The sequence below is a fragment of the Pantherophis guttatus genome, chromosome 14 (genome assembly GCF_059756535.1).
Source record: "Pantherophis guttatus breed Tessera chromosome 14, ASM5975653v1, whole genome shotgun sequence".
Lineage (NCBI taxonomy): Eukaryota > Metazoa > Chordata > Lepidosauria > Squamata > Colubridae > Pantherophis > Pantherophis guttatus.
In genome coordinates this window covers 15043101-15069988 of record NC_142076.1, presented here as the reverse complement: position 1 = coordinate 15069988, position 26888 = coordinate 15043101, and the positions used below count along the sequence as shown (strand labels likewise).

Here is a 26888-nt window from a genome sequence, read left to right as displayed (position 1 = left end):
TATATATCTCATAAATAAATAAATACTGTAAGCCAAGGCACATGGAATGCTGTTACTTTCCCACCAAAGTGGTACCTATTTATCTACTCGCATTTGCATGCTTTTGAACTGCTTGGTGGGCAGGAGTTGGAGCAAGGAATGGGAGCTCACCCCGTCACATGGCGCTCGGGTCTCGAACCCAGTCTGTCAGCTTTCCAACTGATAAGCTCAGAAAGAAGAGTAAAACTAATGAGTCACGTCACTCATGTCTCTATCCAACTGCTGTTCTCCAAGCATCTCAAGCCAGAGAAAAGATTTCTGTTCCGAGACGCTGGAGAACAGTGGTTGGATAGAGAAAATTCTCATGAGTTGTCTATTCTTTCTGAAAGCTGCAACATGGAACTTTCTAGGTGTCTTGGACTTCAATTCCCATAATGCCCCATTTATGCTGGAGGACTGATTTTATTGAAATGCCAGGGTGATTCTAGGAGGGGAGCTGTGTCAGTCTATGGTTTCTGAAGATGCAGCAGATGAAACTCAAGAACCATCTGCCCAGCCTTGAACAACAGCCCAACTGTCAGCTTGCCAAACAGCTCCAAAGCCATTCCGTGGCTGGTTTTATCCATCCCGCTCGACTATCATGTGGTCGGTTTTGGGTTTAGTCAGGGGCAGTCGGGAACCCAGCCAGGATGCTATGTTAAACCTCGATTGGTAGGCTTAGCAACTGACTTGGACCGAAGTCATCTCGTGGGTGATCTGCTCGGGAAGCGGGCAATGTCGTTGAAACAGTGAGTCCTCAAAGGACTGTTTCTACATTCAGAGTTGGAGACGCTCAAATTGAAGGCCAACAGTGTGAAATATCCTTGCCAGAATAACAAGAGTTGGGAGGGACCTTGGAAGTCTTCTAGTCCAACTCCCTGATCAAACAGGAGACCCTATACGCCAGTGGTCGGTTACCGCCAGTTCGCACCGCTTCTATAGAACCGGTAGTAAAACTGGCAGGAGACTCCGCTCACTGACCCCGCCGTCATCGAAACGCTTCCGAGCCCCAAATTTCTGTTGCTAAGTGAAACATTTGTCAAGTGAATTTTTCCCCATCTTACGACCTTTCTTGGCACAGTTGTTAACTGCAGCTGTTCAGTTAGTAAAACAGTTGTTAAATTAATCTGGCTTCCCTGTTGATTTTGCTTGCCAGAAGGTCGCAAAGGAGGATCACGTGACTTGGGGGACGCTGCATCTGTCATAAATGTGAGTCAGTTGCCAAGTGTCTGAATTCTGATCCTTTGACCATGGAGATGCTGCAATGGTCATAAGTGTGAAAAATCACTTTTCATAAGCCACTTCAAATGGTCACTAACATTTTTTTTAAAAAATTTGATTTATATGCCGCCTTTCTCCGGAGACTCAAGGCGGCTTACAATGTGTTAAGCAATAGCCTTCATACTTTTGTATATTTATACAAAGTCATCTTATTGCCCCCACAAACTGGGTCCTCATTTCACCTACCTTAGAAAGGATGGAAGGCTGAGTCAACCTTGAGCCTTGGAGAGATTCGAACCAGCAGTAAATTGCAGGCAGCTGTGTTAATAACAGGGTGCGTAGACCACTGTATTATCAAGGCTTTTCTTTTAATGACCCCGTAATCCCTTACATCGGGGTGGAGTCAGGGCAACTGAATGGAGCTGAGTGTTTACTGATAGGATGTCCTTCCTGTCGCCAATGCAGAGTTTGCAGCAGATAATTACTCATTGTGCCCAGAGAAATATCTGCCGCTACCTAGGATCGAACTCACAGCCTCCTGATTGTAAGGTGAGAGTTCCACCCCTAGGCCACTGCACCACTCCCGAACGGTCACTAAATGAACCGTTGTAATTCGAGGACTACCTGTATCTGTAAAGCTTTGCTTCATTGTTGTGACATGACCTCTGGAGATAAATAAACTGCTGTGATCATTATCCCAAGTCCTTGATATCTCCGCTCCTAAAGAGCGGAGAAGAAAATCCTACCTTTTCAGTTGAGACAAAGTCAACTGAACTTCTGATTTTAGTAATATCTAGATTGAGTAGCCAAGAAGCAGATTCTGACAGATATAGCGAGCCAGGAGAGGAATTTGGGAGGCAATTTTTTTTTTTAAAAAAAAGCATAGCAATTAAAGTATTGAAACGGGCAAGAGATGATGGATAGATGATTTTTCTTTTCTGTTGTTGTTTTGATTTGCTTTTCCGTTTCTCTCTCTTATTTATTTATTTTTTTTTAAGGTAGGTGACATGACTAGAAGTTAGGTAGGATAGAAAGAAAATTGTTTTTTTTTAGTAAAAGGTGACATTATTAAATGTTAGAATAAGTGATAGAAATAAGAGAAGGGGGAATGTTAGTGTATACCCTTTTATATAACAAAACAAAAGTAACAGTAAGAGAAAACATGGAATAATTGAACAATGACAGATTGCAACTTATTATAATTGTGCATCCTGATTAGAAATATATAAGTTGATTGAATTTTATAATTATGATTAATTTGACTAGTTCTATTTGTATTAGGATGTATGACACTCAGGTGCCACATTATTCACACACTGATTTGATATGTTTGTAAACAATAAAAAAAAATAAAAAACTTATTTTTTTTAAAAAAAGCAGTGGGTAGAATATACTTATTTTGCTCCGAACGGTTTCATTCGCTTTCTGATTTTGAAAAAAACAATAATAAAGGCTTACTTACCTTGTCGGATGGCTTGCTTGTTCAAAAATGTCAGAGGGGAGACCAGGAATTTGGTTTCTGCCACAGGGACCCAATGATGCAGGATTTTAATCGTCCAGACTCCGGGCCGGAGGGGTAAATTCAGAGGTGGCTTGTAATGGGTGAATTCGGCACTGGATTCGATCAGGATATCGTAGGTGGCAGCGATGACGTTGACGGGGTCCACCCAGATCACCGTCACGGTGACATTGGGACCTTTCGCCCATTTCTGCATGCCCACCGGCTCATCCGTCGGAGAAAGAAAGCCTCCAAAATTGCGGAATATTCTCTCTTTCGCATCCCAGTCTGTTCCAACCTAAAAGAACAGGAAGTGAAGGTGTCAGAAATAACTCTGTGACTTTATCTCTACTGTTTAGGAAAATGTTGCATATCATGCATAACCTATGAGAAAATTTCAGCATTCATTGATACCTCCAGAATGTTTTAAAAAAATTCTGGCTGGGGAATTCTGGGAGTTGAAGTCCACCCATTTTCCTGTTCTGACCTAGGCTTCCTGAGTCATTAAAACACACGCGTAGTCCCAAAAACCTCTTTTATTGCAACAGCTGTGAATTCTGTTCATTCACAGATGAGTCCCAATTAGTTATAAAGAGTCCTTCAGGATAAGGCTGATAATTACCCACTTTTATCTCCCTTGACACACTGCCAAAGACCTAATTGGCAAAGCCACACGGAGTCCAGAATCAAACAGAGCTTCAGGCTTTAAGCTGAACCGAATGAACAAACGTTGCTTCCTGCAAAGGCCCACATGCTTTTGCTCCTCTTTTAAGTCTTATGGGAGGGGCCAATCATCTCCCAGCTCTACTCCCGAGTCGTCCCTTTTGTTTTAACTGTTCTTGCTTTCTGGCAGTTCTGCACAGAATAGGCTCCCCGTTCCTCTGTCTTGCTAAGGTCCGACTCTGGAGGCTCCGGAGGCAGCATGTACCTCCCAGATGGCCCTTTCTCTGCCTCTGACGCAGAGCCTTCGTTCGAGCCTTCCACACACTCCAGGACTGGCCCATGATCCTCCCCAGCCTCCTCACTGTCCGACTCTGCTGTCAGTTCCGCAGGCTGTTGGCGGACCACAACACTTCCAGTTGTCCAGGTTGAGAAACACTGCGCTAGTGTGTAGCATATTGGGTTGATTTGAAAATAGTGTGATGACGACGACGACGATGTTGTCATGGAAACTCTCACAAAAATAGCCCCAGAAGAAACTTACCGTGTGGGATATTTGGTGCTCTCTGAGCTTAGTTGTTTTCTTGCAGACATTTCATGACCCAACTAGGTAATCACATCAAGTGATAGAAAGGAGACAGAGAACAAACCCTCACGCCCTCCTAGTTTTGAGGGCGTGAGCTTCCTGCACCACGGGGGGTGGGTGGGGGAGTGGAGGTGTTTTTGCCCTCCCCAGAGTCCAGAGGTTTTCCTCAAGCCTCCGGGAGGGTGAAAATGGCCTCCCCCAGGCTCCGGAGGCCAGAAATGGGCCCGTTTTTGGACGTCTGGTACTTCTGGTATGCCCATTTTTTACCATCCCCAGGCTCCAAAGGCTTTCCTCGAGCCTCCGGGAGGGTGAAAATGGCCTCCTCCGGGCTCCAGAAACCCTCCAGAAGCCGGAAACGGGCCCATTTTTGGACTTCCAGTACTTCCAGTAGGCCCATTTTTTGCCCTCCCCAGGCTCCAAAGACTTTCCTTGAGCCTCTGGGACGGTGAAAATGGCTTCCCCCAGGATCTGGAAATCCTCCAGAGGCCGAAAACGGGCCCATTTTCGGACTTCCTGTACTTCCAGTAGGCCCGTTTTTCGCCCTCCCAGAGCCGCCGTGTGGGCCCTGCACTTACCTGGCATTCAAAACAGGCTATGTGGAGACTCCTGGGAGGGGCGGGGTGGGGTGGGCGGGGTCAACTAGTCTTTGCAACAAGCGGTTTGGCGAACCAGACTAAAATTAACATCCGGTTACCCTGAACTGGTTTGGATTAAATATCCAAACTCAACAACAATAATGGTTGCTCATTCACCAACTGGTTGTTACAAAAATTCAAGGCAACATGCATAGAAATAGCTGTTTTCCCTACAACAGCTTTGTGAGGTTGTTGGGTTGTCCTAGAGTCGCCCAGGTAGAGCCCATGGGGGACTCTGGAACCTGGGGCTCCCCATTCCATAACTTCACAGCAACATAGTACCAGTTTAAATAACACATCAATAAATGATTTATTTATAGGTAGATGACAAATTATATATAAAAAGAGCAAATTCTACCCAAATTCATTAAACGTTGACCAGAGCTAAGTATTGATCTGGTTTAATCAACATGCGTTAGATGACTTCAGCTCTCCTGAATATAAAAGCAAAGTGATATTTAAATATCGAACTTTCTAATACCAACTCCAGATTAATAATGCTGTTTCTTCTGGCCTTTTGCAATTGTTCCAGGAAGAAGCCAAACACTTTTTTTTTTTTTAATGGCTTCAATATACAATTTCAACCCTTTAAAGCATAATTCCAGAGGGGAAAAGGGCAAATTTACTAATGCAGGAACTAAAGCACAGGCTTTCAAGATGCAAGTTAAGTGAAATGTTTCATGAATGATTACGGCTGTTACGCCTTGAGTTTTTAAAAGATCACTTTCAACTTTTGGACCACTCTAATACATTGCCTTCTCTTCTTTGCAATAGATGAATAATTTCCGTGATGCTAGACACCCTAACAATACCATCTGAATTAATTAGCATCAAGCATTAGATGTTTCTTCCAATGACGGAGAGAGTTGAACAGGTCCCTTTGTTTCAACTAGCAAATATTAATCAGACAGAAGAAAAAGAACAGGATTTCTTTTTAGCTGAAGAAGGGAGGCGAAATAAGATTAATTTTGCCATCTCAAAATAGCGTCTGGACAAAGGTCAAGAAAGTTAAGGTCGCTGTCAGGATTACGTGATTAAAGCCCTGTCCTTGCATATTATGGGCACCATCTTACATATGATGGGTACCAGTGGTGAAATCTGAACTGGTTTGCTAGCTGTGCATGCTACCGGAGAACCGGTAGTAAAAATATGCTTTTAAAAAGTTTTTAAAAAGGTTCCCAAGCTCACACGCCACAGCTGTGAGCGTCGCAACCTTTTTTTAAAAAAACCTTTTTAAAGCATTTTTTACTACTGGTTCCGGCGAACCGGTAGTAAAAAATGCTTAAAAAAAAAAAGTCCCGAAGATCAGCTGAGTGACGCGTGACCATCGGAATTTAAAAAAAAAATACTTTTAAAGCATTTTTTTAAACTACCTTGTTTCCCCGAAAATAAGACATCCTCTGATAATAAGCCCAATTGGGCTTTTGAGCGCATGTGTTAAAATAAGCCTCCCTCCGAAAATAAGCCCTCCCCGAAAATCATCTGTAGAGAAAAATGTGTAGAGAATGTGTAATCAAAGAATGATGAATATCTGATTAAAGCCAAAACTTGGAAATTTTTCCAAAACTTAGGTAAAGGTTCCCCTCACACATATGTGTTAGTTGTTCCCAACTCTAGGGGGCGGTGCTCATCTCCGTTTCAAAGCCGAAGAGCCAGAACTGTCCGAAGACGTCTCCGTGGTCATGTGGCCAGCATGACTCAATGCCAAAGGCGCATGGAACGCTGTTCCCTTCCCACCAAAGGTGGTCCCTATTTTTCTACTTGCATTTTTATGTGCTTTCGAACTGCTAGGTTGGCAGAAGCTGGGACAGGTAACGGGAGCTCACCCCATCACATGGCACTAGGGATTCAAACCGCTGAACTGCCGACCTTTCAATCGACAAGCTCAGCGTCTTAGCCACTGATCCACTGCGTCCCTTTTCCAAAATCTAAGGATATATATATTTTCAAATCCAACAACTCTCACAATCCAAAAACGTCACTTAGCTGGGTCTTCAAAGCAAAAGATGGCTTCCTTTTAAAGCTAGAAAACTTTCTCCTACCCAACTGTGAGCTTTCTAATTGCAGGGAGTTATTTCTGGCTATGGATGCTAATTTTATCCCAAAAACATTTGGGAAGATGATCTTCCCCCCTATAATCTGGGCAAGGTTATTTTCCTGCTCCTTTTAAGAATACTCTCTCTGATTTCAATGAGAGAAAGTGCAAACTCATCTACCCCCCAAACAAACGCAACAACTTTTGCAAAAGAGACAAAGAGGCACTTTGCAAACGGGGCAAAAAGCTTTCAGCGGCCGCCCAGCTACCACAAGTTGCAACCTACCATCTAAACGGCCAACCCAAATTGCCGTTTAGCAAACACTCAAAGGACGTCAGGTTAGTAGAACAAGGGTGTCCATCCTACCTCGCCAACCTCAAGACCACAATGCATGGGATGACATGGGCCACCCCTGCCAAGGAGAGACCAATTTAGATGGCTTCTTTTTATATATAAAAAAAGATGAGATACATTCAGAGGACCAGGAACTCAGTGGCTACTAATCTTGGTACTATTTTCTGCCTCCTAATCCACGGGGCAACCTATTTTAACTACCTGTTTGTTCTCGGGAATGTTTCACATTCTTTTTAGCTGGTCATCCTGGGACACAGTTTATGCACTGGACAGGATGATGATTTAATACAACCAAGAGAATGTACTTATTCTACCCTGGTGGTTCTCTAGTATCGTTATTTTTGTTTTAAAATTAATTGCAGGGCTGAGAAGGATCTTTCTCAACTGCAGGCAGCAGCAGCAGCCTGACCTCAGTTGATCTTGGAAAAGCTAAGCAGAGACAGGGTAGGTTAGTACTTAGCTGGGAGACATCCAAGGGCCGTACCTTAGTCGGAGAAATTGAGAATATATCTTGGAAGAAAACTGTAGCTAAGTATTTTCATAGCGATGCCAAGAAAACAGCACGGGTGTATTCAGGAATTGGATCCTGGATACACGCCCTTGTATCCATCGAGACTTAAGTCTGACTTCAAGGAGACCATGAAAAGGGACTAAATCAGAAATAACAGGAATAACAGAGTTGGAAGAGACTGTTGTGGCCCCGCCCTCTGAGCCTATCCCATTGGAGGAAGAAACCTCCGAGCATGAGGAAGAGGAGTCAGCCAGGCCTCCCTCTCCAGGCCCCTCCCCTCTGGCACTGTCTCAGGAGCCGGCCGAGGGAGAGGAGATTAGCCGGGAGACAGGTGTCTCGGATGAGAGTGAAGGAGAGACGTCATTCCTGGATGCACGCCTCCGAAGGCGTGATAAACGATTGCAGCAGCTCAGGAGGCGTGCTAGGGATTAGAACTGAGTCACTGGACCACACCCCAGAGACTATATAATAGAGGGTGGTGGCCAGTGATCCTTGTGACGAACAAAAATAAACCTTGGATAGTCACTAAAGCCTCGTCCAAAACTGCTGAGAGGAATATTAATTCTGTTGGACTCTTGTACGCTGAGTATATTATCTTTCTGTTTTCTGTGGAAATAAAAGCACTTGGCAGACGGTGTGTATATCGCTGCCAAGTTGGAGATAAAGACCTGGGTGTGTGCCAAGTGCTTCCTTAACCCTCGGCTGGCTGTGTTTGTTTGTGTGTGTGTGTGGACGGGGACAGATCAGAGACCTTGGAGGTCCCTCGCACAGTACACAGCTACTCGTCAATGTGTACTGTGTACGTTTCCCTGTTTCGAATCGATAGGAATGCAAAACCAATTTGGTTTTGATTGATTTTGTGATTGTCCGTTGCCCAGGGTCACTTGTTGGAGATGGGCAGCCGTATCAATTGAATAACAAACTAAGTAGCTAGCTAACTAAATAAAATGAAGGAAGGAAGGACGGACAGACGGACGGACAGACGCAGGGCTACAGGTAGACTGATGTTTCTGCTGAAGTTCTTCACATTACAGATGTTATTATACCAACACAACTGAGAAATTCCTTTATTTGGGAAGGTTCAGCTTTCGCTTTGAGATCGATATCCCCGATTGCTATGGGGCTTGTTCCTCTTCTACAAAGTATTCATATCTTAGATTGACGCTCAAGGAAATATTGGAATGGCTGCTTTTCAGGAGCGCATCACTTATGGAAATACGAAGTATCTTCAAAAGTGTTCAGGCCAATCATAGGTATAGATATAGAATGAGACAGCTAGAGAGAGAGAGACTGATAGGCAGCAATGTGTAGATATAGAATAAGATAGATAGACTATCAGTGAAGATAGAGATTATACTGATAGAGAGATATAGATAGATAAATAGACAGACAGAGATAGATATAGATACTGTACATACATACAAACACATACATACATACATACATACATACATACATACATACATACAGATAGATGATAGAGATAGATAGATACATACAGATAGATGATAGATAGATGAAAGATATAGACAGATGTAGATATAGATACATACATACAGATAGATGATAGACGATAGATACATACATACAGATAGATAGAGATAGATAGATACATACAGATAGATGAAAGATATGGATAGATGTAGATATAGATAGATGTAGATATAGATACATACATACATACAGATAGATAGATAGAGATAGATAGATACATACAGATAGATGATAGATGAAAGATATAGATAGATTTAGATTTAGATATAGATACTGTACATACATACATACATACAAACATACATACATACATACATACAGATAGATAGAGATAGATAGATACAGATAGATGAAAGATATGGATAGATGTAGATATAGATAGATGTAGATATAGATATAGATACATACATACATACAGATAGATAGATAGAGATAGATAGATACATACAGATAGATGATAGATAGATGAAAGATATAGATAGATTTAGATTTAGATATAGATACTGTACATACATACATACATACAAACATACATACATACATACATACATACAGATAGATAGAGATAGATACATACAGATAGATGATAGATAGATGAAAGATATAGATAGATGTAGATATAAATACATACATACAGATAGATGATAGACGTTAGATAGATAAATAGAGATAGATATAGATACATACATACAGATTTATAGATGATAGATAAATAGACAGAAATAGATATAGATACAAACAGATAGCTAGATAGCTAGATGATAGATAGATGATAGATTAGATGATAATTACAGGTAGATAGATAGATGATAGATAGATGATAGATTAGATGATAATTACAGGTAGATAGATAGATAGATGATAGATAGATGGTAGATACCGGTAGATAGATAGTTGATAGATAGATACCGTACATAGACAGACAGACAGACAGACAGACAGACAGACATCCTTCCTGAGCAATCTGGTCTTCTCCTCAGTCCCATCTGCAGATCCCTTGGCTCCTGATTCAGTTTTTGCAGCTTGAAAACCCCATCTTTTTCGCTCCCCCTCCTAGGCTGATGCATCATTTGGCCAAGACAAATAATGTTTTGACTACTGGTTTGTCTCTAATTGTTCATCGTAAACAGGGGCTGTTCAGTTCACACGGGGGAACACTAATTGCCTGCTGCCTAGTTAATTTTCCCCTCCATGATGAATGGCAACTGTTAAACAAGGCCAGAAACCAACTTTCTCCCTTCCCCTCCCCGGTTTTCCTGATTCGGTTTAGTGCAAAAGATTCTTGGACACTTTTAAGTTCAACCAAAGCCATCTTGTTTCCGCCTTCAAGAAGTGAGCAAGGAAGCCACTGGCTTCATTTAGGCAACGTGCTGCTGAAGCAGACTGGATAAAGACTTGGAAACGTGTTCAAACAGCATGTTAACGTGTTGTGTGAACCAGCCAGCTTGGTTAATTAAGGTTTCAATGTCTAAATGACTGGGCGTTTGGCCATGTTGAAGGCTCCTGTCAGCCAAGGAGTGTTGGCTGGTGGGAGCCAGGAGATGTGCCTTCTCTGCCATAGCACCTGCCCTCCTGAATAGCAATATATACCGCTTCCCAGTGCTTCACAGCCCTCTCTAAGCGGTTTACAGAGTCAGTGTCAACTTGCAAAGATCCCTGGCCTGCTCACAAGTTGCCATAGGCAAGGGGGATGGGAAAGTGGCAAAGCAGCACGGCAAAAACAAAAGTATAGTCCAGGCATATCTCTCTCAAGGCTATCTCCCAGGGTTACCCACATCGGCCGGAGGGGAGTGATCTCTACAACCCATGAAATTGCTCCGTTGGTGAATGTGACTGATGACACACTGGGGGGAGGGGGGAACAGGGTCAAGCCAGGGCCATAAATTATGTGGGGTCAGAGTTGGCTTCACTTGGAACGTGAAGCTCAAGGCGTACATGAAGCTCCTAATAAATAACTGGATTTCTTTTGAAGCTTGACTCGAGGCTCATGATTTAATTAGGGCATCCATTGGAACCCTGACAGATAGTATATTGCCCCCAACAATCTGGGTCCTCATTTTACCCTCCTCGGAAGGACAGAAAGCTGAGTCAACCTTGAGCCTGGTGAGATTTGAACAGCCAAATTGCAGGCAGCTGGCAGCAGAAGTAGCCTGCAGTACTGCACTCTAACCACTGCACCACCGTGGCTCATAGTTTTCCTTTCAGTGATCAAGATGATTCCCAGTACCCTGTTGGTCATTTGTAATGCCAGGAAAATTTGGTTGTATACCCATGCTTGGGGTGCCAAGTGGATGAAAGGTCCTGTTTCTTGGCTGTATTAGATCCATTGTAATAGTTTTACTTGGTGCCATATAATTTATTTTGTACCATTTTAATTGTTTTAATAGTTGTAATTGTTTTAAATTACTTTTGTGTTCTATAATGTACGCTGCCAAGGATAACTTGTTTGGGCAGCTATAGAAATCAACCCAACCCAACCCAACCCAACTCAACTCAACTCATTCCAGCCCAGCCCAACCCAACCCAACCCAACCCAACCCAACTCAACCCAGCCCAACTCAATCCAACCTAACTCAATCCAACCCAACCCAACTATCAATAAAATCATCCATTTCAAAACTCCACTATGCCTCCCACCCACAACTAACACTTCAACTAGGGATTCGAAGTATCTTCACTTCCAATTATATAGATGAGCAATATATACCTCCAAGAACTGTAGCCTTCCAAAATCACTCGGTGGGCTTGCAATCTTGAACACTTTCTTAGGTATAACCCATGTTTCTAAGGTCTCCAGTTTACTGGCAGCCAAATTGGTCGTGTGATGTTTGATGAGGAAGCCCTGAAAATGATCAGCGAGAAAGTAGAGGTGGACTGACACTGGATGCCCCATTGGGTAGTATCTGGAAAAAAACAAACAAAGGATCGAAGAAGAAAGAATAATGATATTCATTAAAACAATAATTGAGAAGCAAAGGATCAGCTGCAGAAAGAACTTTTAGAAGCAAAATTCCTGGGTTAACCTTTGGATTTAATGCAAGATAGAGAAGCAGAGGACACAGAAGATTGTTAGAGAGATGAAGGAGCAATAGAAGACCAGATATCTGGTGAACAAGAGAAACCAAGAATATCACAGATGATCATTAAATTTCAGGGAATCTCTCTTCTCTTCCTTTCAAAAGTCATTCTCTTTCATCTATCTGCCGGAGAATTGGGAAAGGAAACAAGTCCTCCAGCTGATCTTTTTCTACCCAGCTCTAGCAAAAGCTACTCCCAATAAGTAGTTATGGAAAACATATATTCCTACAGATTGGGCCACAGACTTCAAAGGAGAGAAAAGTCAATGCCGCAAAAAAAATTCTACACTGACACAAAATGTTGGAGTAGAATATAAGGAGGACAGCTCAATTTCTATCTCTAGCACATTGGGCCATCTTCTAGAACAGGTCTGGCCTTCAAGAGTTGGTGAGGATCATGCTTATGAAGGAAGGATGTTAGGACTTGTAGTTCACCAACATCTAGAGATCCCCAGCTTCTCAATACTGTCTAAACAGAGATGCAACCTGTAGTTGGTGTGATGATTTGGAACTGCAGATGAAAGGAAGACTTGTTTGATCTTACCGGCAACTGTTGTCACCATCCGTATGGAAGGACGTTTCTGCTTTCTTCAGGCCCAAACGGGAAAAAGAGTGGTAGAGAGTCAATGCAACATCACTAATGCTGTGGATCCCATCTGGTTCATCGTAGACATTCTCCCAGTAGGATCGAAGGCCCGGGGTACCAGAAGGATAGTTACCATAGAGGTAATAATCCAACTGAGAGATGACTTCCTGATTGACAACCGCCTCAAACTTGCGGGCAAAGAAGGTTGGTCTTGCCGTTTGCTGTGGGGGAGGAATAGGTTTCAGAAGGAAAAATTAGATCTGAGTGCTTGAATTCAAGGCTTTGATTTCTGAATGCAAATTCTTCACTGTTGGCCAAGCTTGCCTGGGAGCTGATGGAGACTAAAATCCCAAACATCTGGAGAACATCAAGTTGCTTAATCCTAAAATGTTCTTCCATGCTAGCAAATCAAGAAAGTTCTTAAAAATACTTCAGTGTTGGTATCTTATATGGCATCTATCTATCTATCTATCTATCTATCTATCTATCTATCTATCCATCCATCCATCCATCCATCCATCCATCCATCCATCCATCCATCCATCCATCATCTATCTATCTGTATGTATATTAGAGGTGGAGACCCTTTGAGAGCTATATGCAACAAAATTTCATTTTAATATATGCCGATTAGTGTACATTCAAAGTGACAATAAAGTTATTCTAAGTCTGGTCTATCTATATCTTTGTCTGTCTGTCTGTCTGTCTGTCTGTCTGTCTGTCTGTCTGTCTATCTATCATCTATCTACCTATCATTTATCTTCTATCTATCTATCTATCTATCTATCTATCTATCTATCTATCTATCTATCATCTATCTATCTATCTCTTATCTTCTATCTACCTATCTACCTAGCTGTCTGTCTGTCTATCTACCTATCATTTATCTTCTATCTATCTATCTATCTATCTATCTATCTATCTATCTATCTATCTATCTATCTATCTATCTTATCATCTATCTATCTGTCTGCCTGCCTGCCTGTCTGTCTGTCTGTCTACCTATCATTTATCTTCTATCTATCCTTATCTCTCTCTCTCTCTCTCTCTCTCCCTCCCTCCCTCCCCCCTCTCTCTCCAGCTGTCTCTCTGTCTCTGTGTCTGTGTCTGAATCTGTACAACTATTAAAATTTACCAAAGAAATTTATTGACTCTTTCTAACCCTGGATTTCAAGGAGGGAGGGAGGGAAGGCAGGCAGGCAGGCAGGCAGGAAGGCAGGCCGATCTGGCCTTTTACTTCCGGGAAGAAGGACCCATTCAGGTCACAACTCACCTGGAACCGGTGAAAATCAGATGGCTTAAAATCATTGGGGGAACAGCCACACCAATCCACAATATTCTTGTACTGACATTTGCACCCCAGCTTTCTGTTCCAGTTTGTGATACGCAGGTTATTGTCCACCATGGTGTCACAATGTGGGCTGTTTTCCAAGACGGTGTGGAAGAAAGACTGCGGGGGAAAAACGACAAGAGTTTAGACAGCGAGCAGGCATGGAAATTCAATAGGGAAGCCAGATTCACGTAACAATCATGCTACTAACTTTACAGTTGCAGTGGTTCATTTAACTGTGGTGAGAAAGGTCGTAAAACAGGGCGAGACTCTTAACGACTGTCTTGTTTAGCAACAGAAAGCTTGTGGTTGTATGACGAGGATTACTCATAATACCCAAAGCAGCCGAAGGCCAGACAAGGAATAATGGATGGAAACTGACCAAGGAGAGATTCAACATGGAAATAAGGAGGAATTTCCTGACAGTGAGAACCATCAACCCATGGAACAGAAGTTGCCTTCAGAAGTTGTGGGAGCTTCATCACTGGAGGCTTTCAAGAAGAGACTGGACTGCCATCTGTCAGAAATGGTATAAGGTCTCCTGCTTGGGTGGGGGGTTGGACTAGATGACCTACAAGGTCCCTTCCAATTCTGTTCATCTGATAATTGTGCAGGGAAGATGAGTAGCAAAGGCTAGACTAAGTTTTGCAAACTTGTCTGGGTTTTAAAAACATTTGACTCCTCTCCAACGTTGTTTGTCTACTCCTCCATCCCACCAGTCCTCACCTGGGGGTCCCCAACTCAAAAGATTGAGGACTCCTCTATTAAGGCTTTCACTGACGCAATGCCTTTGACAAAGAACTGGCTCTTGGATATCTCCCTTTCAGGGAGAAACTAAAGATTAAAAGGTGGTTCCTCTTCCTCTTCCTCTTCCTCCTCTTCTTCTTCTTCTTTGTACACTGAGAGCATATGCACTGAAGACAAATTCCTTGTGTGTACAATCACACTTGGCCAATAAAGAATTCTATTCTATTCTATTCTATTCTATTCTATTCTATTCTATTCTATTCTATTCTATTCTATTCTATTCTATTCTATTCTATTCTTCTATTCTATTCTATTCTATTCTATTCTATTCTATTCTATTCTATTCTATTCTAATTTTTTTATTTCTTCTTCTTCTTCTTCTTCTTCTTCTTCTTCTTCTTCTTCTTCTTCTTCTTCTTCTTCTTCTTCTTCTTCTTCTTCTTCTTCTTCTTCTTCTTCTTCTTCTTCTTCTTCTTCTTCCACCTCCTCCTCCTCCTCCTCCTCCTCTTCTTTCTTCTTCTTCCACATCTGTCATCGGACATTGGTGATCATGTTGGCGATCCTATTTTTATCAACAGCCGCTCGAAAAAGTGCTGCTGAGTTTTGTCCAAACCAGATTTTGAAGCCATCATGTTCTTCTTCTTCTGCCTGGACTTTGTTTGCCTTCAATCTTTCCCTGGAGGATTAAGTGAAGGATGCCGTATCTTTCCAGGTGTCGCATCCCATGTCTAAAATAGTCTAATTTTGGCTTTTTTGTGGTTTAAAACCAAACATATTGAACCGAACTGTGGAACCCATATACTAAATAGAAAAAAAAAAAATCCATTCTAGTTTCGGAGAGTTATGGCAGCGTTGAACTTTGAAGTGTGACATACGCTCTGCGACCTTAATAGAGGTAGTCCTCAACGTACGACCACAACAGAGCCCAACATTTATGTTGCTAAGTGAGAAATTTTGAGTTCTGCCCCATTTTACGACTTTCCTTGCAGCCTTTGTCAAGTGAATCATTGCCGTTCTTGAATTAGTAACACGGTTGTTAAGTGACTCTGGCTTCCCCGTTGACTTGGCTTATCAGAAGGTCGCAAAAGGGGATCCCGTGACCCCGGGAAACTGTGACCATCATAAATATGAGTCTTTTGCCAACTTTGATCGCGTGATCGACCATGGGGACGCTGCAATTTATTTATTTATTTATTTATTTTATTGGATTTCTATACCGCCCTACTCCCGAAGGACTCAGGGCGGTGAACAGTTGCAGAATAAAACACATAAATACAAAAATTTAAAATAGAATAAAAATGAATTAAATAATTTGGCTGAGACAAATTTAAAATACCCAATAATTTAAAAACAAATTAAAATTTACATTTAAAAGGGGAGAAGATTTAGGCCAGGCCAGCTTGATGAAATAAGGAAGTCTTGAGCGCAATGGTGAAAAGTGTGAAAAAACGGTTCGTAAGCCGCATGTTTCAGCACCGTCGTAACTTTGAACTGTCGGTAAATGAACTGTTTGTAAGTGGAACACTACTTGTATTAAAAAGGAGCAAAGGAAACAGAGGATGCGGCTTTGAACGCTTGGCTCATTTTCTCTCCACTCCAAGGTTTGTTTCTGGGGATAAATTTCCCAGGGCCTTCGCTGCAGGCCAGACGTGTGCGTGAACAAATCCATTTTCAAGAAATATTATCAAAACAAACCCCCGATAAAAACAAAAAAACCCAGCACCCCGAACTGCAAAATAAAACAAAATCAAAACATCGACAAACAACCTGGCTGCTTTACTTGGAAGCTCTAATATGTTTATAATGATCTCATGCTGAATTATGCCACTCGCCCCCTCCCCACACTTTCCAAGGACAAGCTGTCTCCTGCAATTATTTCCAAAACGCTTACGCCATTATTTGCTGTTTGAAGGCAGACCAGAACTCTGATCTGGAAGGGAAGCTGGGTTTTTTCCTCCCCCCTCCGCCTTTTCCTTTTCCTTTTTTTTTTAAAAACAAAAAATCAGATCACTGCAATTTCAACGTTTAGAAGTCCCAGGCAATGAGACAGCCTCCCATTGGGTACGGTGGCCTTTGAGACTCGGGAGGCAGCGAATAGATTGGGGGCAGGGCCAGGCAGAGGTGGTATTTATCGGTTCTCCGAACTACTCAAAATTTCCACTACCGGTTCGCAAGAACCGGGGAGAACCGGTAGCAACCCACCACTGGCGTGCGCTCACATTTGTGAACCGGTAGCGAAGGTAAGTGAATACTATCCTGGTTGACTCACCTCAGCAGGAAGCAGAGTAAAGGAATAGAACTGTTTCATCTTGGTCACCAGGTCATCCGTTGAAAATGTGATGTATTCGACAAACTTCCTGTTCAGTAGAAACCAATCGGAACCACCATCCACAGTGATTCCTTCTGGAATTTTCCGGTCTCCGAGTCTCCACATGTGGGTGTCACATTCCAGAAACAATCGATCAAGGCCTTGTTTTCTAATAAATCTGGACAACAGAAGGAGAACAGCAAAGGATTAAGAAGACGTTCCTTTTTGAGGTGCATCTTTACCATGAAAGGAAGATGAAGAAACTTGCGAAATAAGATAAATAGGGAATAAAGCCATCAGACCAAGGCCAACCAAAAATATTTTGCTTCCTTCAAAAGGCAAGATGGCGCCCTTCCCATTTTTTAATTTTAAAAATATCTCTCATCTCCAAATGGTGCCAATCTCGGTCCAGTAGAATTTTGCTCTTATCTAGAGAATTATCTCTCTGCTTGAGAGCTATTGTGAATTAATTTTGTGCTGATTAATGTTGGGTTAAGGCTTGTAACCTCCGTTTGTTAATTTGTTGCTATACAGTTGTGTTTTTTTAATGCGTGTACATCACCTGGACTCACCTTTGTGTGAGATAGGTGGCCGTGTAAATGGTTTAAATAAAAATAAATTGAAAAGACATGAATCGAAGAGTTCAACTAACGGAAAGTCTTCCAACCTGAAGTGTCAATACATTTTAAAACAGGTGGCAAACAAAGAGGATATAAGCTAGGAAAGATGGTTTACCAGCAACAAAAAGAAGATAATGAGTGAATAGGCTGGGCTATGAAATGAAGATTTGATCAATAGTGAGATGGGTGGGATATAAGTTTAATAAACAATTTTAAAAAGAAAGGGCTACAGATTCATCTAATGTGCTCAATTCTTAAAAGCTTTAAGAAATAGAATGACTGTGGCAAAAGAAAGCAAAGATAGTACCAACTGGAATAGGCATCTTGGCTTCAATCCCAAAACAATTGAAGCACCCCTTGAACCTTCCTGGCATTGACAAAATCCCCATCAGTCAATTGCAAAAGGCAGCTTTAAAACGGCTTACATCCTTCGATGATACCTTTAATGCCATCAAACAACAACATCTGTCCCGTTCTGACCTAGGCTTCCTGAGTCAGTAAAACACACAAGAAGTCCCAAAAACCTCTTTTATTGCAACAGCTGTGAATTCTGTTCATTCACAGATGAGTCCCCAATAGTTGTAAAGAGTCCTTCGGGATAAGGCTGATAATCACCAACCTTTATCTCCCTTGACATGCTGCCAAAGACCTAATTGGCAAAGCCACACGGAGTCCAGGATCAAACAGAGCTTCAGACTTTAAACTGCACAGAATTAACAAGGTTGCTTCCTGCAAAGGCCCACGTGCCTTTGCTCCTCTTTTAAGTCTTATGGGAGGGGCCAATCATCTTCAAGCCCTACTCCCAAGTCGTCCCTTTTGTTTTAACTGTTATTGCCTTCTGGCAGCTCTGCGCATGCGCGCACTGGGAACAAGCTCATCCTGTTCCTCTGCCTTGCTGAGGTCCAACTCTTGAGGCTCCGGAGGCAACACGTACCTCCCAGATGGCCCTTTCTCTGCCTCCGATGCAGAGCCCTCGCCTGAGCCTTCCCCAGCCACCAGGACTCCTCCCCAGCCTCCTCACTGTCCGACTCAGCTGCCAGCTCCGCAGGCTGCTGGTGGACCACAACATGCCCCTCCCAGATTCCTGGGAAGGATTGGACAGATTAAAAATGACAAATCCACTCTGAACATCTGGCTGAATGCGCCAACAAACAGTAATAATAATGCAGTATCGAACAACAGCATCTGCCTTGGGTAGGATTCAATGGGTTGATGAAAATGCCAGTTCCAGTCTAAACATCTGGCTAACTGCGCGATCATCCCTAGTAATAATTTTACCGATAGTAACAAAAGCCTTGGCGCATTCTCAAAACATCTGGAGCACCCGTTGGACATCATCAGCATTGACAAAATCATCATCGGTCAATTGCAAAAGGCAGCTTTACCCAGAACAGCTTACATCCTGTGACGAGACTTTTAACACCATCAGACAACACCACCTGCCTATCTCAGATCCTTGGAGAGGATTTCATAGATGGATCAAAATGCCAAATCCAATCTAAACATCTGGCAGACTGAGCGACGAATCACAATAATAACTTCTGAAACTCTGCCGTCGGAACAATTAACAACCTGATTGTTACGAACAGACTTTCTTTTACAACCAAAGCAAGTCAGGTAATAAAAAGAACCACACCGTGGATCTAATTAAATCCAATTCAAGGTAGGTACTTCCAAATCGGTTTTGAGGAGACAAAAGTGAGTTTAAAAGAGTGAGTTTTTTTTTTTTAAAACAATCCATCAACAAGATTCTAATTTCCCTTTCAATGACAAAGGACGGTGAAAAAGCTTTGCAATTTTAATGCAAAGGTTCTAGATAGATAATCGAGTCAATTCCACGCAGAATGAAATATTTATGGCGATGGGGGTTTATAGCATTGATTTTTATTTGGGGGTGGAATGGGGTGGGAAGGAGGGAAAAAAAGGGAACCCATTAGGGGAGACGTTACTTTGAACGCATTATGTCCATGCATTATTTGAGAGAAATAGGACATTTCTGTAGCCCAAAAGAAAGAAAAGTTCACAGATTCACCTAATGTTCTCGTTCTTAAAGTTAAAAGCTTTAGCAAAGTTTTACGTTAAGAAGTGTTTAAAAATACATGACATTGTGGATTCACACACAATTTAGAGAAACAGTTCAGTGATGTGAAAGGAAGGATCTTCTTATTTGATGCTTGCTTTAAGAGAGCCACAAAAAGAGTGGAGCCATTTCAGAAGGTTTGCTTGGTGTCCAATCATGGTGAATGAACTTCACCCAGATAGCCAATGACTTCTGATTGCAAAAAGGGGATGCGGGGGCTCGGTGGCTAAGACGCTGAGCTTGTTGATCAGAAGATCGGCAGTTCAGCGGTTTGAATCCCTAGCGCACCATAATGGAGTGAGCTCCCGTTCCTTGTTCCAGCTTGTTCCTTGTTCCAGAAATGTTCCTTGTTCCAGAAATGTCTTCGGACAGTGCTGGCTCTTCGGCTTTGAAACGGAGATGAGCACCGCCCCCTAGAGTCGGGAACGACTAGCACATATGTGCGACGGGAACCTTTACCTTTACTCTGATTGCAACTTGGAAAAAAATTCTGGAAAAGATTTTTTTTAAAAAAAAGCTGAAGAAGAAAGAGATCTGCAGTAAGCAATTCAATCTGCAGTAAGCCCTTCTAGCAAAAGGAACAAAGAAATTACTGTCTCAGCTCTGACCACCAGCAATTAAAATATTCATCTTCTGACATTCATCAATAGAATTTGTTGCAATGACGTCTAAGCGACCGCGTTGCAAAGACTGAGTGACGGCTTCCTATCCTCTTCTTCGCTCTCCTTAACAATGAACAGATGTGTTGGGAGCCTTTCCTAAACAAATGGCTTGACACTGTTCCTTTTAACATATGTTTGCCGAGTCACGGGATCCACCCAGCAAAATTGTGCCAGGGCTACAAAATGTGCTGTTTAACTGTGGCTTTCCGAACTCTCTGATTTTCTTTAAAAAAGAAGAAGAAGAAGAAGATGACAACTAGACCTCAATACCCAGATTTCTGCTCCCGGCCTAGGATGAAGGAATGGAAACTTCTGCTTCAGAATGGAGCCGATTGGCTTGTTCAAAAATTAGTCATCATTACTTAGCGTGTGTTGGAAGAAATGTCCATCTGGTTCAGTTCCAAGTGGGGAGGAAGACACTGGAAACTGTTGTGGCCCCGCCCTCTGAGCCTATCTCATTGGAGAAAGAAAGCTCTGAACATGAGGAAGAGGAGTCAGCCAGGCCTCCCTCTCCAGGCCCCTCCCCTCTGGCACTGTCTCAGGTGCCGGCCGAGGGAGAGGAGATTAGCCAGGAGCCAGGTGTCTCGGATGAGAGCGAAGGAGAGCCGTCATTCCTGGATGCACGCCAACGAAGGCGTGATAAACGGTTGCAGCAGTTAAGGAGGCGTGCTAGGGATTAGAACTGAGTCACTGGACCACACCCCAGAGACTATATAAGAGAGGGTGGTGGTTGGTAAAACTCCGTGACGAACAAAAACTAACTTTGGCTAGTCACTTGAACAATGTCTGAAGCTACCGAAAGGGATATTGTTTTGCTGGACTATTTGCAATGCGTATGTAATTTTATGTTATCTGTTGCAGTAAAAGCTCTTGGCAGACGGTGATTATATTGCTGCCAAGTTTGAGATAACGACCTGTGTGCGTGCCAAGTACTTTCTTAACCCTTGGCTGGCTGTGTTTGTGTGTGTGTGTGGACGGGGACAGATCAGAAACATGGAGGCTGCTTGGAAAGATGGACAGGACCGCATGGGTTTTGAGGTCCTGGGCAGCTGAACACATGGAGTGGAGAGTGAGGGTTATTTATACCCTCTCTTGGGCCTTGCCCTTGAGCTTCCTGTTCCTGTGGCAAGGGCATGTATTTCTATTGGTTGCTGTAGTCAGACTCCCATGTGGTCCTGTGGGGTCAGTTTGTCTGAATCAAGTTTGAAGCTTGCTGGGTGATGCAATGAAGAGGCTTGTGTTCTGAAGGGGTGTTGGGCTATTCCTCTTGTGTCTGAATGGCTTTCCTGGTTTGGATCTTGAGTGAGGGCTGATCCTACCATTCTAACCTCACATCCTGGACATAAATTGTTTCAACTTCTACCCTCAAAACGACGCTATAGGGCTCTGCACACCAGAACAACAAGACACAAGGACAGTTTTTCCCCGAATGCCAGCACTCTGCTTAACAACTAATTCCCACAACACTGTCAAATTAACTACTAAGACTATATTACTATTCTTCTTCTTATCCTTACTAGTACTATCTATCTCTTCCCACTTATGGCTATATTCATGTTACTTGTATCTTTATAACTTATATAGTTTTTATTGTTTCCTAGTATGATTTGATTGCTTATTAGTATACTATGACTATCACTAAGTGTTGTATCTTAGGATTCTTGACGAATATATTTTATTTTTTCTTTATGTACACCGAGAGCATATGTACCAAAGACAAATTCGTTATATGTCCAATCACACTTGGCCAATAAAGTATTCTCTTCTTTTCTCTTCTCTTCTCTTCTCTTCTCTTCTCTTCTCTTCTCTTCTCTTCTCTTCTCTTCTCTTCTCTTCTCTTCTCTTCTCTTCTCTTCTCTTCTCTTCTCTTCCCTTCCCTTCCCTTCCCTTCCCTTCCCTTCCCTTCCCTTCCCTTCCCTTCCCTTCCCTTCCATTCCATTCCATTCCATTCTGCTTTTGTTCAAAATATCCTGCCTTGAATGGATTACCAAATCTGCATTTCTGAAAGCTGGCCTGTGCTTAGTATTTTCTTGGGGGCAGGGAACTGTGGCTCTGAGTTTCTGTCTTCCTTAAGATTTCTATTTCTCTTTTAGGAGAAATATAATATTCTGCCTTTTTAAATATTTCCTAAAATATTTCATTCTTCTAGGAGAGGGGTGGGTGCTAACTTTCTACCATGGAAGCAAGTCCTCTTTAAATACAACTTCCAAAAAACCCTACCGACTATGAAAAATAAATAAAATTCCAGAATAGCATGGAGAGATCTCTTATTTAGCTTTAATTTTCCACCTACCAACAAGTTTCCAGTGGAGAATCATTTGTAAATTTCCAGATGTAAACACAACCACCCTTCTTTTCACAGAGCAATGAATTTTAAAACAGGTTCAGGGTGTCATGCATTTCACAACAGATGTGTCATGTGTTTATTCAGAATATTTATAACTTCTCAAGTCAACATCAGGGCCCTTGAACCGTTAAAAGTTGTTTTATCCTAAATGGATGCCAAGTTTAGAGTTCTACTATTCGGATAAGGGGTATTACTGGCAAACGGCAACCTGATTCAAAACCAGCTAACCAGGTTGGACTCATACATCTCATTGAACTATAATATGACTTTACAGTTTGCATACTAGTGTAGTTTGTAAAATTTTAATTTTGGTTTAACATTTTGGGTTGGCTCAGCCAATGAAGACTTTAGTCAATACACAATAGAATAGAGTAGAATAACAGAGTTGGAAGGGACCTTGGGAGGTCTTCTAGTCCAACCCCCTGCCTAGGCAGGAAACCCTACACCACTTCAGATCAATGATTATCCAACATCTTCTTTAAAACTTCCAGTGTTGGAGCATTCACAACTTCTGGAGGCAAGTTGCTCCTCTGATTCATTGTTCTGACTATCAAGAAATTTCTCCTTAGTTCTAGGTTGCTTCTCTCCTTGATGAGTTTCCACCCGTTGCTTCTTGTCCTGCCTTCAGGTGCTTTGGAGAATAGCTTGACTCCCTCTTCTTTGTGGCAGCCCCTGAGATATTGGAAGAACTGCTATCAATGATTTAGCATACTAGTTATATTTAGGTTTCAGAGAATGTCCAGATAACAAAACAGGTAACAGAATAACACAGTTGGAAGGGAACTTGGAGGTCTTCTAGTCCAACTCCCTGCTGGAGCAGGAGACACTATACCGTTTCTGACAAGTGGTTGTCCAGTCTCTTCTTAAAGCCTCCACTGATGATGCACCCACAACTTCTGGAGGCAGGCTGTTCCACAGATTGATTGTTCTCACTGTCAGGAAATTTCTCTTTAATTCTAGGTTGCTTCTCTCTTTGATTAGTTTCCATCCATTGTTTCTTGTCCTGCTTTCTGGTGTTTTGGAAAATAGATTGAACCTTTTTGTGGCAACTCCTCAAATATTGGAACACTGTTATCATGTCTCCCCTAGTCCTTCTTTTCAGTAGATTAGCCATACCCAAATTCACATCAAGTCCATATCAAGGCATGTTGATTTTCATGACCAACATGTTTCCCATTAACAGTGGGTGGACAGCGCTAGCCAAAATGGGTCATGATTAGATATTCAAGGATGTGGTCTAAGGCAGGGGTCTCCAACCTTGGCAACTTTAAGACTTGTGGACTTCAGCTCCCAGCTTTGCTGGCTGAGGAACTCTGGGAGTTGAAGTCCACAAGTCTTAAACTTGCCAAAGTTGGAGACTCCTGGTCTAAGGTAGAAGCCTCATCTGGCATGGAAAGGCCATAGTAAAACCGTATCTTAATATATGGCTGAAGCAGAACGTTGCAATTCTAACACAGAATTAGGGATTCGAACCGCCGAACTGCCGACCTTTCGATCGACAAGCTCAGCGTCTTAGCCACTGAGCCACCGCGTCCCTTATATGGAATTATATGTTTTGCCTATTGGAGCAGACTTCATGTTTTAGCTAAAGAAGACGGCTTGCTTGCGTGTTTGTTTGTCTTTTTCTTCAGCACATTTTTCTTTCGCATATACATTTCCCTTTCAAAAAAAAAAAAAAATAGCAGGACGTGACACCTCCTGATACGGGTGAATATCTGGAGTTTCACAACTCCTGGTGGGCACTTCTGCTTATAATGGCTCTGTTTCTGTTATTGCTTGCAATGAATCTTTTTTTTTTAAAAAAAATAACAACCCAAGAGTTCAAACCCCTTTAGGTCAAACATTTAAAGACACGAAAAAGTGATTCTGAATAATACATAAATCGCTGCGGAAAGGCAGGGCAGGCTTCTATCTCAGCAACATCCCCAGGTGTAATTAACTGTTTATGTATTCTGGAGAGATCTATTAAAGCCACAAACGATCATTCTGCAAGAAGTGAGGCCAAATGGCGCATTAGTGCCTCTTATCACTAAATTAATCAGTAGATTTAATTCATCCCCATCGTTGTGGTCGCAAGCAGGGATAGCTTCGGAGGCCAAACTTTTATTTGCTGTTGCGATGTGGAATCTTCTTGTTATTCTTACATCGGTGGTAGAGATTGAGGCCAGAGATCAGATCTCTGTTGAAAACCTTTCGCGTTCCCTTCCTAGAAGATTGGGTAATACAACGCAACTTCTTTGTGTGTGTGTGTGTGTGTGTGTAGTTTCCTGAAGAATAAGGATAAAATTGTGTCCGACTCTAGGGAACGGTGCTCATCCCCATTTCTTGGCCAGTATTGAATGAAGACAATTTCTGTGAACTTGTAGCCAGCATGGCTATACGCATGGAATGCTGTTACCTTCCCACTGAAGTCATCATCCTCATTTCATGACCCTATAATCTCTTACAGGGTGGAATGTGGGCAACTGAATGGAGCTGAGTGTTTACTGGCCGGATGCCCTTCCTGTCACCAGTGCGGAGGTTTCTTTCCCCCAGCAGATATATTCCCAGTGTGCCCAGAGAGAGAGAAATATCTGCCTCTACTTAAGATCGAACTCACAGCCTCCTGATAGTGAGATGAGAGCTCCGTCTCTAGGCTACGACACCACTCTGAAGTGGTACCTATTTATCTACTCGCATTTGCATGGTGGGCAGGAACTGAACCACATAAACCTGAAGAGTAACATCACCCTCATTTTCAATTATCTCATCAAAATGCAGAAGAGAGGCGCCATTTACCTTGCGTTGTCCCTCCCGTGGGATTTCAAGAAGTTCATGTTCCGGTATCTGGACAGGAATGCGACAAGCTGGTCGTTCGTCCTGTGAAACATTTGGGGTGGGGGAAAGAATATTTTTTTTAAAAAAGACCAACGTTTGCCCTCATCGTCACCAATGCATCAAAAGAAATGATGGTGTGGAATTGCCTATAATAAGGAGTCCTCGGCTTACAACTGTCTGTATAGTGCAGGGGTGTCGAACACAAGCCATGACATAAGAAGGAGAAGCGAAGGCATCTGGAAAGGGACGTTTGACTTTTTACCTACTTATTTTCCCTGGAGATAATATCCCCTAGGAGATGGGATGGGAGGGGGGAAATTCCTTTAGGCTGGAGCAGTAGATTAGGGGTAGAATGACTTGGAAGATGGCCAATGAGTACAGGGGAGTGGGGAACGGAAAGGGAGGGTTTTGGGGCTGGAAGTCAGTGTTGGCTTTGATGGAGTTGGGTTTAGAATGCCGTGCTTAATAAATAGGAGTTTTTCTTCAAAGACTTTGTTTGAAATGCAATTTATTTGAGACGACCTTGAAACTTGACACCCTGATGCGGCCCTCAGTGAAATTGAGTTTGATACCTCTGGTATAACTGCACTGGAAAAAAGTGACTTTTGGTTGTTCTTCGCAGTGACAACCGTTGTGGGATCTTCACAGTCACGTAATCAAAATTCAGGCAGTGATTCACTCAACAATTATAGGAAAATAGGTCGTCAATTGGATGTGACTCACTCAACAACTGCCTTGCTTAGCCATGGAAATCCAGGTCTCTCAATTGTGGCCGTTAAGACGAGGACTACCTATATCCATTAGCCCAGGGGTCTCCAAACTTGGTAAGTTTGTGAATTTCAAGTCCCAGAATTCCCCAACCATGGCTGGCTGAGGAATTCTGGGAGTTGAAATCCACAAGTCTTAAAAGTTACCAAGTTTGGAGATCCTTGCATTAGCCTAATCACCAACTTCAAATAAAGATCATCCTAGGAGACCTTCACACTCTCATGGGACTGCTAAAATCGTATTGATTTTAATATTCAATCCAATCTTTAAAAAAACTACATCTTTTTGTCAAATGAAGGATTCCCATGAATGAACTGGGAGAAACTCATTCAGGATTTAGACCAACAAATTTGCATATCATTTTTTCTATTTTTTTCCTCTTCGTGCCAACATTAATTTCGTATTTCAGATACGTTAAGGTAAAGGTAAATGTTCCCTTCGCACATATGTGCTAGTCGTTCCTGACTCTAGGGGGCAGTGCTCATCTCCGTTTCAAAGCCGAAGAGCCAGCGCTGTCCGAAGACGTCTTCGTG

At 42.4% G+C, this 26888-nt stretch overlaps 1 protein-coding gene across 1 annotated transcript in view; it reads right to left on the bottom strand.

Annotated features, from left to right (window-relative positions):
• XYLT1 (xylosyltransferase 1) overlaps window positions 1-26888 on the bottom strand; it is a 170537-nt gene that overhangs the window by 6448 nt on the left and 137201 nt on the right. The window contains exons 6-11 of the mRNA XM_087878680.1: window positions 25549-25629; window positions 17023-17239; window positions 13950-14126; window positions 12635-12897; window positions 11721-11916; window positions 2702-3035 (exon numbers count right to left, since the gene is read on the bottom strand). Of these exons, the coding sequence (XP_087734806.1) occupies window positions 2702-3035; window positions 11721-11916; window positions 12635-12897; window positions 13950-14126; window positions 17023-17239; window positions 25549-25629 (1268 nt within the window). The remainder of the gene's footprint in view (window positions 1-2701; window positions 3036-11720; window positions 11917-12634; window positions 12898-13949; window positions 14127-17022; window positions 17240-25548; window positions 25630-26888) is intronic.